Source organism: Salarias fasciatus, chromosome 17, assembly GCF_902148845.1.
Source record: "Salarias fasciatus chromosome 17, fSalaFa1.1, whole genome shotgun sequence".
Taxonomy (NCBI): Eukaryota; Metazoa; Chordata; class Actinopteri; order Blenniiformes; family Blenniidae; genus Salarias; species Salarias fasciatus.
In genome coordinates this window covers 17,292,510-17,307,720 of record NC_043761.1, presented here as the reverse complement: position 1 = coordinate 17,307,720, position 15,211 = coordinate 17,292,510, and the positions used below count along the sequence as shown (strand labels likewise).

Here is a 15,211-nt window from a genome sequence, read left to right as displayed (position 1 = left end):
ATGGGTCACTGCTGCTGATGTGTCAGAAAACTGAATCATCTGAATGATTTATGAGTCTTCTCGGGCATTTTATTTCTGTTTTTAGACTTTCTTGGAGCACAAAGCTGAGGTGAAGTGAATACTGTCTGCTGGTCTCTGCCGTGCAGCCACTAGGGGTCGCCCTCCTCCTGCCAAGCTTCCCTCACTCGGCCTGCTGCTCTCTCTGTGGCTCAGTGGAGTTTCACATGTGGGACTAGAAGATGGGACAAAATGAAGAGTTTTGATTCTTCTCATTCAGGATGGAATGGAGAACTGAAGCCACTCACCCACAGTGCAGAACAACCAGCATCAGTGAGACGACCACAGAAAGAACCGGCTAAAATACCAGCGTTCCATCAGAGAATATACCTCTACACATTGACCAATACCCCCACAGTGCAAACATGACTTCACACAGTGGAGAAAATGATCAAAATACCCCCTGGAGAAAAACTTGTACCGTCTTTAAAACAAAAACCTCAGAGGAGCGATGAGGGAAAGGAAGTATCAGAGAATCCCCCCACGGTGCGAAGAGGCCTTCAGAAAATGCAGCTCACTTCAAACGAAGACTGGATGGTAGACATTTCATCAGGAAATACTGTCATTTAAAAAAAATGATGAAATTAAATGAGGAAAGGCAAAAGTTTAAAATGTCAATAATAAAAATAAAATGAAAAATATAAAATTCAACATGTGGGCCTGAGGAGGATGTTTTCATGAATATGTAAAAAAATGGAAAAAATAGATTTAATGAGGTTAGATGGACTTTAGGAGGGACTGTCGACCATGATGCTGCATTCTCTCTCTTCCTCTCTCTCTCTCTCTCTCTCTCTCTCTCTCTCTCTCTCTCTCTCTCTCTCTCTCTCTCTCTCTCTCTCTCTCTCTCTCTCCAGGAGAAGCGGTCCTCCTCCTCCCTCTCTCCCCTATCAGAGACACACAGTCACACATCCACACGCGCACTTCACACACACACACACACACACACACACACACACACACACACACACACACACACACACACACACACACACACACACACACACCTCAGTCCGGCGCAAGCCCCCAGAAAAGCCCCGCTGAATCCTCGCAGCGCTGTCAGCATGGGGAGCGCTTGTTTTTCCCGGGACGTTTGTTTGTTTATCCTCCTCATAAATACTTGCGGGGTGATGGGGAATGTCGGCCTGCCAGGTAAGCGCTCCCCGTTCTCCCCGTTCTCCCCGGTCCTCGCTCGTCCTCCGGTATTGTCAGCCATTGCGCGGCTCCTCCTGATGAGTCCCAGCCTCACCGGCTCGCGGCGGAGCGGAAACTCCGGGGGGATCCGCGGACACTTCCAGGCACCCGAGGTTGCGCGCGCGCCGTTCGCTTCGTGACACAAACGCGTTGCAACTTGGTTTATTCACATTTTCGGGACAGTTGCGTGCACGTGATGGGGGATCGGCGCCCGTTTGGATGCGAGGGCGACACTTTCGGCACCGAAAAACTCGCCCTTTGCGCACGGCGGCGGCGGCGAGCGCGTTCCGCCGGTTTAATGTGGCGGTTCAGTGAATCCGTGACATTGTGCCCTGGAAGTCTGCTTCATATCAGCGCGTCTCTCTCAGCCTCACTGCCCGCGATGCGCACACCGACCCAGACTTCACTGCAACTTCTGTTTCCTTGCGCGCAAAGGTCAGTTTCAGTCGGAAACCGCAGCTTGATCTCCAGGTTAAGCACTCATTTGCTTTGATTTGGAGTGAGAGAGCTGCCTGTTTTCATATTTCAACCCCCACTTAACTGGGAAGAAGGCAAGAAAGAGAGAGAGAGAGAGAGAGAGAGAGAGAGAGAGAGAGAGAGAGAGAGAGAGAGAGAGAGAGAGAGAGAGAGAGAGAGAGAGAGAGAGAGAGAGAGAGGGCAAAGCGGCGCAAAATGATTTAACGGAGGAAGCGGGGGTCTTTTCACTCCGCCGCAGAGCATCTTGTCCCCGGGGCTTGGAGGACAGGAGCAGGAGCAGGAGGAGGAGGATTAGTGTGTATGTAAATGTGAGGAGGTGGAGGCGGCAGGAGGCTCAGCGGTCCCAGGAGGAGCGGGCAGTATCGACCCCTGCGCCGCCGAGCCGGCCGGGAGCGCGCGGGGCGCACAGCGCGCGGAAGACAAGGGAGAACTGTCCACCGGTTCCCTGCAGAATAATAAGACACGCCGCTGGCTAGGAGCTGAAAAAGTTGCTCATTTGTGAGGAAAAATGACCTTAAGGGTCATCCACCACCTCTCACACCTCACCAGCTGTCCTTCAAAATAAAACCCTGTAAAAGTCTCACAGACTTCAACCTGCTGGTCTGCAGGACAGAAGTTGGACTTTTGGGTCTCCCAGCTGGGGAAGGACCAAGGACCAGGAGGTACACACCCTAAAGTGGAAAAAATGAAATTTTCACATCATTTAGACTTCTCAGTGAAACTCTTTCGAATTGTTCAGTTTGTGTATTTATTTATTTATTTACTGGGTCAGAACCAAGAGGAGGTAATCAGATTACACGCTTCTGTGGTTTTCCATGTTCCACCACTGCTCTGCCATCATGGATATCACTGTGTTGCTGTTAGTTAAATTTGAATTATGAGGCTAATTGAGCTGATTCGACTTGAACTGTGAAGACGTCGATCACAGGAAACAGGATTTCTCTGTGTCTCATTCGCTTCAATAAGCTCTTTAAATCTTCCAGTTCAGCAGCGTTCGTCTGCATTTTTCCCACATGGAAGTGGGATTTTCTTCTTCCCGACTCGACCCGGTTCCCCCTCCTTCCCTTCTCAAATAAAAGAGTGTTTGGCTTTTATTAAACAGGGAAAATATTTATTGTGAAGTTCCGTTTTATGGTTTATTTATTGCCTTTGTGCGGCGAGCCGGGCGGAGGGCCAGGCGGAGCGCCACCGGCCTCCGGTCCTCGCTGCTGTGTTTGTGCACGGTGCTGTGGGACAGCAGAGCCCCAGATGTGACCAGCCCCTCCGTCAATAACCCCATCGATCAGGAGACCCTGACGCCCCCCTGCCAATGAGTCCTGGGATTAGACCAGCCTCACTGGGCGTGATTACATCCTGCCAGAAAGCTGGCGGGCGAGGGACTCTGGACCGGGCTCAGACTGGAGGAGCAGTGGACCGAACCAAACATGGAGGAACAAATGATCAGAGTGAAGCAGCAGAGTGAGAAGGTGACTTTAAGCTGGGAAATTATACAGGAAAAGAAACAACACAGCATGTGTAAATGAGGTGATTACAGTCATTTGACTGTGTTCCACATTTCAGTGAAGACACTCATGAAGTAAATCACACAGAACCGGATATTTAGACACATTTCAGACTGCAGGGTGGGAGTCAGTGTGGATTTTTACACAATGAACTTCTGAGAACAAGACAGTCTGAAAGGTTCGTGATATGAGTGATGGATGCATGGATGGATGGATGGATGGATAAATGGATGGATGGATGGTGGATACATAGATGGATGATGGGGAATGGAAGACTGACGCATGGATGGATGGATCGCTGGATGGATGGATGAATGGATGATGGATGGATGGATGGATGAATGGATGATGGATGGATGGATGATAGATGATGGACGGATGAATGGATGATGGATGGACGATTAATAAATGGTGTATGATGGTGTAAGTGGACAGATGGATAGTTGATTGGACGAATTGATGAATGGTTGGATTGATGGATGGATGGATGATGGATGGATGGATGCAGGACTGATAGATTGATGTCTTTATTGATTGGTTGATTGATTGGTTGATTGGTTAGATGATTGGTTGGTTGGTTGGTTGATTGATTGGTTGGTTGGTTGGTTGGTTGGTTGGTTGGTTGATTGATTGGTTGGTTGATTGATTGGTTGGTTGGTTGGCTGCAATGATTCATCCATACATTCCTGCCATGTGACATAAGATCAGTGGCTCAAGTCATGGTCTGCGGCCCGTCAGAGGGCCAGTGAGAGTCCTGAGTCCAGCTCCGCCTCCTCCTCTGCCGCCGTGCTCCAAGGTTCACAGGCTCTCCCGGAGCATCGATCCCGGGCACGGGGAGGCGCGGGCTCCTCGGGGAGCCGGGCTCTGATTGGATATTGACGTTGGCGTGTGTGTTTGCAGATGCGGACGAGTGCGCGGAGGGCTCGGACGACTGCCACATCGACGCGCTCTGCCAGAACACGGCCAAGTCCTACAACTGCATCTGCAAGCCGGGATACAAGGGCGACGGCAAGCAGTGCGAGGGTGAGTGGCCCGACCTGTCTCAGAGGGACGAGAAGGACGCCGGGGTGTCCAGCTGTTGTCTGAGTTCCTGAAGCAGACGTCCTCAGAGCTTCATCCCGTTTGCTTCTAGTAAAGGATTACTGTGTCGCCGATAACTCACCTGCTCACAGGTGTCAGAGACAAACTGCAGTCAGTCTGAAGGTCCAGGGACCCAACGCTGGGTCAGACAGCTGTTCTGAGACACCCCTTACACACACACACACACACACACACACACACACACACGCATGCAGGGCGTCCTAATTAACGGGGAGGAAGTGGACGACCTCCACTCACTTCTGCCTCAGCGCGATACTGTGGAGTCAGAACAGAATCCACCATCAACACGTCAGGCAGACTCATATGACAGAACCTGAGACGTTATGGAGCGCATGGTGAAATTATACACAAGCCTGAGTACTCTGTAATCACAGTATGATATCATATGATCGATATTGATGAACGTGGCTAACAGGGCGAAGTGCTGCGGGAGCTGATCGGTCAGTGGAAATGTGCTAAAAAATGAACTCCAGTTACCGTCTTGTATTACACTGGGAGACAGTTCAGTGAAATACGACACATTATAACACGGTTTGATGTGACAGTATCAGTGTATTCTACAGCTCAGTGTCATGTGATCCCGTCACAAATCCAGAAACAAGATGGAATTCAATAGATGATGCAAACACAAAATATTATCTGAGGCAGTAGGAAACAATATGAAATACAGTATAATCAATCCAATGTCAAAAATCCGATCTGATCTGATCCGAGCCGAGCTGATCCGAGCCGAGCTGATCCGAGCCTTCCATTCGGCCTCCATTCACCACTCCGCCTCAGACAGGCATTCCCATCACAGTGCGCCAAAGACGAGCGCTTCAATGTCAACTGTGTCTCATTACATCACCACTCAGTGTGTGTGTGTGTGTGTGTGTGTGTGAGACTGTACGCTCTAACATCTCTCAGCCTCTCCCGCCCCCTCGCTGATGAAGCAACAGCTCGTGACAGGGATGCCAAATGAAGACAGATGGAGGACGGGAGTTGACCTTTGACCCGGGTGATTAGATATGGCCGCCGTAATTGGCCGCCTGTGTTTTCCATCAACAGGAATTAGGGGCCACTTTGCCGTGCCGGCGCCATTAGCGGCCGTGGTCTTCCTGGAAGCACCTGGACCGGCTGTCCTCCTCGGCATCCTGCAGGTCGTCGCCCCGCCCTGCGGCCGCCGCCGCCGCTGCAGAGCGCCGATCGTTATGAATTAGATAACACGGGGGCGTTTGTCACGCTCTTCTTATCCACGGCTTCCCAGCAGCGCTCTGACTTTATTGACTCTGTCACCAGTTGACGCTGCGATCGCTCATCCCTCGTCTGATCGGAGCAGGTCGGATCTGCTGCCCGCTCAGATTAAGCTCCAGACCTGCAGGGCGTCAGGGCAGGTACAGTCAGTAAAGATGGAGGAGATCCAGGCGCTGTGGGGAAACACAGAGGCCTGGACAGAAGGACGTGGAAGCTAAATGGAATTTAAAGTTTTTCCATCTATATTTTCATAAAAACCAAACAATGACCACCAAAAATGACTACAATCTCAGCATGAGTCCAGTTTTAATGGAACCTTCTGGTGCAAAGTATAGTGAAATGTCCCAAAAAAAACCTTCTCGGATGCAGGATGCATGTTTTTCCAAACTAACCCTCATGCTATTTCTAGTTTGCTAGCCATCAGGTAGCATCAGTGTTCGCTACTCTTAAGAAATTTGTTAATTTCTTTTTTTGGGGGTGTTTTGGCGAGTCAGATTGGAGCAGCTGAAACAGCTTAAATCGCTTGGGAAAGAAAAAACAGAATAAACACAAGTGCAAATAGATAAAAAATGAAGTAAAATAATGAGCTGGGAGTTCAGTCTGACCTGTGAGGTGACTACGGTGTTCAGCCATTCACTGAAAGACGCGTTTCACTTTATTTCTGGTGATTTGGGACGATGGAGGACGACGGAGTGGTGAACGGTGCTTCTCCCTAAAACCATCAGCAGTTCCCAGTCTTCCCTTTCGGGCCGTGGGACCATCGCAGACGAAGCCCTGCTGTCTGTCAGGCCGCCAGCTGATCCCGGTTCAGCCTGGATTAGGCTCCCGTCACGGCGACAGGCGTCGAGCCCTGGTCGTTTCCTGTCCCTTATCTCCCGGCTTCCTCCACCAGAGCTCCGTCCTCGCTGGATCCCTTCTCTTGAAGCATTAGCACTCTCTCTAAAGCGGCCCGCCGCTGAAATCTGATCCGCTGATTATGAACGCTGCCTCCTCTAAAGACTTTTTCCACAAGTTGATACTGCCGGCTTGTTGTGGAAAAATGTGAACTTTTATCCCCGCGCTGTCAAATGAAGAGTGTGTGGGAGGAGCGGCACATGTTCCCGTGTGTGTGCAGAACAGTGCCAGACTTGTCTGGCAGTTCACGGAAAGATAGAGGAAAACTGTTGATAGCGTAGCTGTTTGCACTACCAAAAGGTTTTGATAGGATGAATCATCTGGAATTAAACAGACATCAGGGTTTTTTAAGGCTCAAGGCAGAACGTCACAAATCCACAAAGCATTAAATATCAAAGCACTGCACCTTAAATTCAAATTTAACAGTCACATGTACATGTATATTAATACCTGTATATTAATACAGCAGAGGCAAAAAAAAACCCTTGATAATTGAGTTAGCAATAAAACAGATGAAGTTCTCTCTTCACAAAGAGAACCATCAGCAGAACCAGACTCGGTGATGCAGAACATCTGCATGGATCACAGAAGTTCAAGGATAAGGACAGAAAGTTACAGCACAAAGACCAGACACTAAAGAGAATCAGACAGTCAACCAACCAACCAGCCAACCAACCAACCAGCCAACCAACCAACCAACCAACCAACCAACGAACCAAACAACCAACCAACCAACTAGCCAACCAACCAACCAACCAACCACCCAGCCAACCAACCAGCCAACCAGCCAACCAACCAACCAACTAACCAACCAAACAACCAAACAACCAACCAACCAGCCAGCCAACCAGCCAACCATCCAACCAACCAACCAACCAACCAGCCAACCAACCAACCAACCAACTAACCAACCAAACAACCAAACAACCAACCAACCAGCCAGCCAACCAGCCAACCATCCAACCAACCAACCAACCAACCAACCAGCCAACCATCCAACCAACCAACCAACCAACCAGCCAACCAACCAACCAGTCAACCAGCCAACCAACCAGCCAACCAACCAACCAACCAAACAACCAACCAACCAACCAGCCAACCAACCAACCAACCAACCAACCAGCCAACCAACCAACCAACTAACCAACCAAACAACCAAACAACCAACCAACCAGCCAGCCAACCAGCCAACCAACCATCCAACCAACCAACCAACCAGCCAACCATCCAACCAACCAACCAACCAACCAGCCAACCATCCAACCAACCAACCAACCAACCAGCCAACCATCCAACCAACCAACCAACCAGCCAGCCATCCAGCCAACCAGCCAACCATCTAGCCAACCAGCCAACCATCCAACCAACCAGCCAACCAACCAGCCAACCAACCAACCAGCCAACCATCCAGCCAACCAACCAGCCAGCCATCCAACCAACCAACCAACCAACCAACCATCCAGCCAACCATCCAGCCAACCAACCAGCCATCCAGCCAACCATCCAACCAACCAGCCAACCAGTCAACCAACCAACCAACCAGCCAACCATCCAGCCAACCAACCAGCCAGCCATCCAACCAACCAACCAACCAGCCAACCAACCAACCAACCAACCAACCAACCAGCCAACCATCCAGCCAACCAACCAGCCATCCAGCCAACCATCCAACCAACCAGCCAACCAACCAGCCAACCAGCCAACCAACCAGCCAACCAACCAACCAACCAATCATCCAACCAACCAACAAGCCAACCAACCAACCAACCAACCAGCCAACCACCAACCAACCAGCCAGCCATCCAGCCAAACAGCCAACCAGCCAACCATCCAGCCAACCAGCCAACCAACCAACCATACTACCAGCCAGCCATCCAGCCAACCAGGCAAACAACCAATCAACCAACCAAACAAACAATTTGGCCAACCAACCGACCGACTGACCGACTGACCGACCGACCGACCAGCTAATCAAGCAACCAAACAACCAACCAATCAACCAATCAACCGACCACCCAACCAACCAACCAACCAACCAACCAACCAACCAACCAACCGACCAGCCAATCAACCAACCAACCAACCAACTGACCAACCAATCAACCAGCCAACCAACCAACCATACTACCAGCCAGCCATCCAGCCATCCAGCCAACCAGGCAAACAACCAATCAACCAACCAAACAAACAATTTGGCCAACCAACCGACCGACTGACCGACTGACCGACCGACCGACCAGCTAATCAAGCAACCAAACAACCAACCAACCAATCAACCAATCAACCGACCACCCAACCAACCAACCAACCAACCAACCAACCAACCAACCAACCGACCAGCCAATCAACCAACCAACCAATCAACTGACCAACCAATCAACCAGCCAATCAACCAACCAACATCATGAAAGTAAAAAGCCTGATCTGAATAGCAGTTCGTCCCCTGAACTAAAACTGCTCCTCATTAAAGAACCTGATAGCTGAAAATCTACTTTTAGAATAGTCCCAAGTCTAGTTTCAGGAGTCTGGATTTTGTTAGAAGACTCCCCATCTTTTCAGACCTTTTAAAGAACCCAGTTCTAAAATTTTTTAGACTTCAGGATCGTTTCTGGATTTCACTTCTATCGTATTTCTCAACTGCTTCAGGAGTTTCAAAGTACTTTAGATGGTAAATCACATTCACCCGTTCATATTTCGTGAGCAGTGTCAGGTTCTGTGTCTTTCCCAAAGATACTTTGACAGGTGGTCAGGGGGCAAAAGGGAATTGAACCTTCAATGTTATGATTTAATGACATAGAATTGAGGCACAACTGCTCCAGATAGAGACCCTCCTGAGAGGATGTTGAAGGTTCAAGAGTGACGTGAATCAAAACAACCGTTTCTGGTTTGAATCCTTGGACTTTCAAGAGATTTCGAAATGAAAGCGGCTGTTTGTTCATATCCTGGCTGTCCCCAGTGTCGGCCCTTGAGTCCCCTAAACTCCCTGAATACTTGTAGTTGTACCAACGGACCCCATGAAAAGAAACCAATAACTTATTTCAATGGGGCCTGTCTGTTTGAGAGTGCTCCATCTCTCTTAATGCTAATGCTAATGAAGTAGCTAATGCTTTGATTGTGTTATGGGTCACAGAAAGGTGAAGGTGACGGAGGCTGGGCTGGAGCTCCAGTGGTCTGTTAGCATCCCGCTTCTTTCAGGGTGATCTGGCCGGTTGCCACAGAGCTGTCAGAGGCCTGCAAACTCAGCCCCTGTGTTTACTCAGCAATTGTCACTTGCTGGCTAATTGATTGGTCTTCATCAAGGCCGCCCATTGCTCTGAATAGAAGCCTCTTCTCCCCGCTCCCATTATGCGCTTTAACACCGAAGCTCCAGCCTCCCCGCTCGCACAAACACTTTATTTCTTCAGTGTGTGGAAGTCTCAGTCCAAAGGTTTTATCTGTGAGCCAAAGCAGCTAATTAAGTTTGGAGCAGGTGGAGAAAAATGTCAATTTGAACAGTGGCAACACTGTTGGAAAGAACTGAGGCTGCAGTGATGCATAGAGTTTGTCATTAATTCAAGCTTTTTATCTGACTCATTATTTAATATTTCAGTTTAATGCGTTCACACACCTCTGGATGAGGAGTCTCTGCAGAGGTTCTGCTGCTGAACACACTGAGTCAGTGTATCGTGTTCATATCTGGTTCATGTCATTTCAGAAACACATTCATCACCCTTGAGGCTTATCCAGAATGTTTCAGAACTCAATGTGGAATTTGTACATGTTGTGCCAAAGAGGAAGAAACCAGTCAGGAAGATGCATATTTAAATATATTTTCATTACAAAAAGGATCTGAAACAAAGTTTTGTTTTGAAACTCAAATTGCTGTAAGGAGTAACACCAAAATAGAAAATAACCACAAAATACAATGGACATGAAGAGTAAGGTTGAATTTGCTACAATTAGATAAGATATCAACTTACCTTGGAACAAACAGGATAAAATAAACCCCGTGGCTTATCTTATTGGGATGCCAGGTATTGATGTTGGTGTTTCATGTGTCTCAGACACATTGTTTGGCTATTTTTCCATATCAGTTTGGAATATTGATATGGGGACAGCACAGGAGTGCTGGATATAGCCCCGGCTGGAAGGTCTCAGATGATGTGCTGGTGACGTCTGGGTGCCAGACAGACACCACAGGACACCTCGAGAGTCTCTCAGAGGCCATGTGTGGCAGAGCAAAGTGTTTGTCAGGCTCAAGTGCTCCTCGTGCATCTAATGATCTGCAGTGTAGAAAGTCGTCTGGTGTGGGTAAATCCAAACCCCAGGCCTGTGGGGCCGAGTGGCTCTACAGGTCGTCTGCAGTGAATCCCTGCAGCTACATGATGTGTGAATAAACAAGTTCATCCTCTGTCTTGAGTTTAACAAAATACAATCTTAGTCTTAGTCTTTATCCAATGTGTTGATTTAGGGCTGTGCCTTCTGTTGGACTGACGGCCAATCACTTAACCCTAACACGTTTGGATACATGTAAGCATAAAGGCAATGACAGTTACACTGATTAAAGTATCTGTGCAGTGGATGAGAGGACAGTCCGTCACAGTGAGAAGCAATCTAGACACTGACACAGACGCGATTTGAAAGTCATAAATGCATATATTTAAATACGCTCCTAACACCCATACAGGAAGAGGAAGAGCAGGCAGTAATCTGAGAACATTCCTCCACCTGAATGATTTTTAGCTTGGGATGCTGCCTCAGACTGTATTTGTTCCTGAAGTGGGAGGACGTCCTGAACGGCGTCTCGTCATCTGGAGACCAGCTTCGTCTCGCCTGACAAGCGCCTGACCTGCTTTACAGACCGAGGAGGAGGAAGGGCATCTCGTGGGAAGGACGGGAGACGGGAACAGGTGGGAGGGCCAGACGGAGGAAGTGGCAGACAATTACTAGGGCATTGTCTGCCTGGCGTCTGCGCCTCCGTCATCAGCCCGCCGCGCTCCTCACTGGCTGCCCGAGGACCGACGTAGCTCCGCTCACGCACCCCAAGGACTGGATCCAGCCCATCCTGAATCCATGGCGCGCCTCCTCCTCCCTCCCTCCATCGTCTCCGTCTGCCTCACATTCAGTGGAGCAGGTCAGACTCGCCGAGGCGCAGGTTTTATATATAGACACAGCGACCTCATGCTAGCATCCGAGTCGATTCCTAACCGTGGAAATGTCATTCAGGGTGGAGGTTCGGTGTTTTACTCACACCGAAGGTTTATCCGTGTGGGTTTTGAAAGCACAACGAAATGCAAACACTTGTCCAAGGCCATGGAAACGACCACGGGTCTGCGGCTCGTCGCTAACGGCGCAGCTAGCCGCGCTCCTAGCCCGAGTCATGCGGCGTGATGAAGCATGTGGACGCTCACTCACGTCGCTCCCGGTGGTGTCCTGTCATCCCGTCCTGTGAATCAGCACTTGTGGTTTGTTATTCTGGGACAGCACCGAGTGGAAACGTCTGCTAGCGTCTGTCAGCTCCATGGTTTTTGTTTGGAGCTCCAGCGTTAAAGTGTCTCAATGAGACTGTCAATCAGCCGCCGACCGCGGCCTGAGAACACGGTCACTTGATGTGTAGCAGATGTCCGGGACGTCTTTCCACCTCGCTCTCCTCATTCATATTCAGGGTTTTCACCGGAGGCTGACGTCGGCACATTTTCACTTGTAAAAGCATTTAAAGTTTAGCGAATGACTTCAGTCGTCTCAGCTGTGGGAACGACTCGGCAAAACCACGGAGCAGGAAAACATGAACACAGTGCAGCTATTGCTAGCATGAGCTAGCACCACATGCACGCCTACTGTTCTCATGGCTAACTGTTATTGTGTATCAGAATGTATGTTTTAATTAATATAGTCAAGATAAGTGTCAGTGTAGTGTCAGAAGATATGAAGCTACATTAGCATTAGCTTGTTGTTCAGCTTGTTGTTGGTCCTGCTGATTGCATTTGGCTCTAAAGTCATTTATTTAACTCTAAACTCATCCATGAAACTCTGCACTTAGTCATTTAACTAAACTCATTCATTCAATTCTAAACACATGCATTTAACTCTAAACTCATTAATTTCCTTTAAGTCTAATCTCACTCATTTAACTCTAAACTAATGCATCTCACACTTAACTTGTGTCTACCCTGAAAATTATTAATTTTCTAACATCCGGGTTTTATTGAAGTGCTGTGGCTTTAATTTCTCTTTATTTTAATTCCAGCAGGCCGCTCTTTATTATGTAATATATTCTGATCAAAATATGGCACTTGAGGGGATAAAAAAATAAAAGTTTGTAATGTTTATTTGGGATTATTGTTGAACTTCATTTGCAAAACTAGAATTAAATTAGAGATAAATAAATCAGTATACAATATTCAGAACTTCAATTATCTGTGTTTGTTTTAAGTCATATAACTAGAATATTAAAATTGTAAAAAAAATTCTGAATATGGTTGATTATCTAGATTGCAGGAAAACATGGAACTGGAAGGATGAAACAAAGTGAATCATTATTACTGTTACTCCAAACAGATTCGTGTGAGATAGCTGATATGAACCTTATCCATCATATTTTACCAGCAAACTATGAAAATATAGCAGAAAATTGAAAGTAATTCAGTTGTTCAAAGATTTTTTTTTTACACCAGCCAGGGAGAATCAAAATGAAATCGTGGGTGACTTTTTATCAGTCCCTTAAATGTTACATTTTGTCATTCAGAAATTATAAATGTTTTATGCATAGTCCAGCATTTAGGCTGACTCCAGCAGTGAATAATGGTTTTATTTTCTGGAAAATATTTAAAAACGTAGCCCGAGCATCACATGATACATGATCAGATTCTGTAATGGACATAAAATGTGACTTAATGAGACTTTCAATGGGTCAGAAATGGCTCCATAATGGAGTAAATATTCAGTCTGAACCTCCAGAAAACAAACCACAGCCTGAGGATTGAACCGATGCCACTACAGTCTCAGAGATCCAAACTTCGGCAACAGCGTTCGGTATAATTACAAATAATTGGAAGTAACTGCAGCCTGGGGGAGGATTTAAAAATGAGATGTCTGCATGTAAAGGAGGAGGATTTTGATTGGCTAATAAAAGCAGGAAAAACATGAGCTAGTCGGATGTAAATGAAACAGAGTCACAGATTTGAGCGTTTTTGAGAAGTTCCACCTCATCAGCTGTTTCTGCACCATTGTCAGGTGCATTGACTCCTGAAAAGCTACGTCAGGTTTACGTTTTCACTTGAAAATGTCACGTCAAGAGTCAGGGATCCGCCATCGCAGCTTTTCTACAGGTATGAGGAGCAGAGCGCAGTGTGTGGAGTCTTTATGGCTCCTTATCTTACTTGCGATCCCTGATGTTTGGTCCTCCGGCTGCGGCTTCGTCCTCAGCGTGACTCCAGCTGCTTTGGAAGCCGTCAGACGGCCTTTAATCACCTGCAGCTTTGCGTTCGTCTGCTGTTTCCTCCCGCCGTCCCGGACGAAGCCCAGAGCCGGCTGAAGGCGGGACGTCACGTGGACGTGTCCACGCAGGCTTCCTCTCGCCGGCCGCCCATTCAGGCTCTGCCTAATTGGTTGCAAATGCCTTTCGGGACGAGCCAGTGATGACCGTGAGGAGTGTGTATACACAGGGCTCGTGTTCTTTAGAGCCCCGCTCCCCTGCCATTGATTTGTCTCCTGGCATTTGTTATGTTTTCCCCTCTTTTAAACCAACACATGCGGCTCAATTGAAGCCGCTTGGCGAGCGCCGAGCTTTTTGAAGCGGGGCTCTGGTTACGATCCGCACCGGCTCGCCCGACGCCACGGGACCGTATTAATGGTCTCATCTGATCCCAGCGATGCCGGAGAGCAGGGCCCTGCCTGATTTCCTTCTGGTAAACACGTCTGCGGCGCTCCGTGGCGCACGGCACGCCATCGATCTGGCCTTGTCCGATCGGGAAGGGCGCGCTCGCCGCCGTCTCGTCTTGTCTGATGCCTGCAGCTCTGCTGGCTGCGCTTTGGTGTTTTCTTGAGGAAATCCATGTATCTGCGCAGCGTCCAGGTCTGGTTTGTGTTCGTGAGCAGGATGTGTGTGTGTGTGTGTGTGTGTGTGTGTGTGTTGTGTGTTCACCTTTCGAAACCTGACAGCTGTTTCCTCCACTTTCTGAGAAAGCCAGCCGTCCAGAGCGTGGCCTCATGCTGGGCTCCCTGTCATTTGGAGCGGCGGCAGGCGGTGATTCATTCATCGACACGCCGTCCATGTTTCCGTCCATTATCCTGATTGCGGCGCTGCGGCCCGGTGACGGCGTGCTGGAGCGCCGCGCCGTCCGGTCCAGCTTCAGGCTGCTTGTTCAGAGCTCATGTTGCGTCCATAGTTTTGAAATGTTCTGACTGATTCTGCTTCGAAATCTCTGACATTGCATCAATGAAAAACTAGGGCCAGACTTACTTCCTAACAGCCAATCAGCTGCTGCCTGAGCGTTTTCACGAACACCGCAGTGAGTTTGATTGATATTCCGACCTGTTTTCAGACATTTTAATAAAAAGACGTGTTTCTCTTCCAGACATGGACGAATGTGAGAACGACTACAACGGCGGCTGCGTCCACGAATGCATCAACATCCCAGGAAACTACCGGTGTACCTGCTACGACGGCTTCATGCTGGCCCACGACGGACACAACTGCCTGGGTACGAGCGGCTTCTTTTCATACAGATTAACAGTGTGTGTGTGTGTGTGTGTGTGTGTGTGTGTGTGTGTGTGTG

The 15,211-nt window shown here is 48.6% G+C and overlaps 1 protein-coding gene across 1 annotated transcript in view; it reads left to right on the top strand.

Annotated features, from left to right (window-relative positions):
* Positions 1-1,022: 1,022 nt before the first annotated feature.
* The window catches only part of scube1 (signal peptide, CUB domain, EGF-like 1), an 80,261-nt gene continuing 66,072 nt past the window's right edge, over positions 1,023-15,211 (top strand). Inside the window, exons 1-3 of the mRNA XM_030114087.1 lie at positions 1,023-1,206; positions 4,128-4,250; positions 15,011-15,136. Coding sequence (XP_029969947.1) covers positions 1,119-1,206; positions 4,128-4,250; positions 15,011-15,136 — 337 coding nt within the window. The 5' untranslated portion in view covers positions 1,023-1,118. The remainder of the gene's footprint in view (positions 1,207-4,127; positions 4,251-15,010; positions 15,137-15,211) is intronic.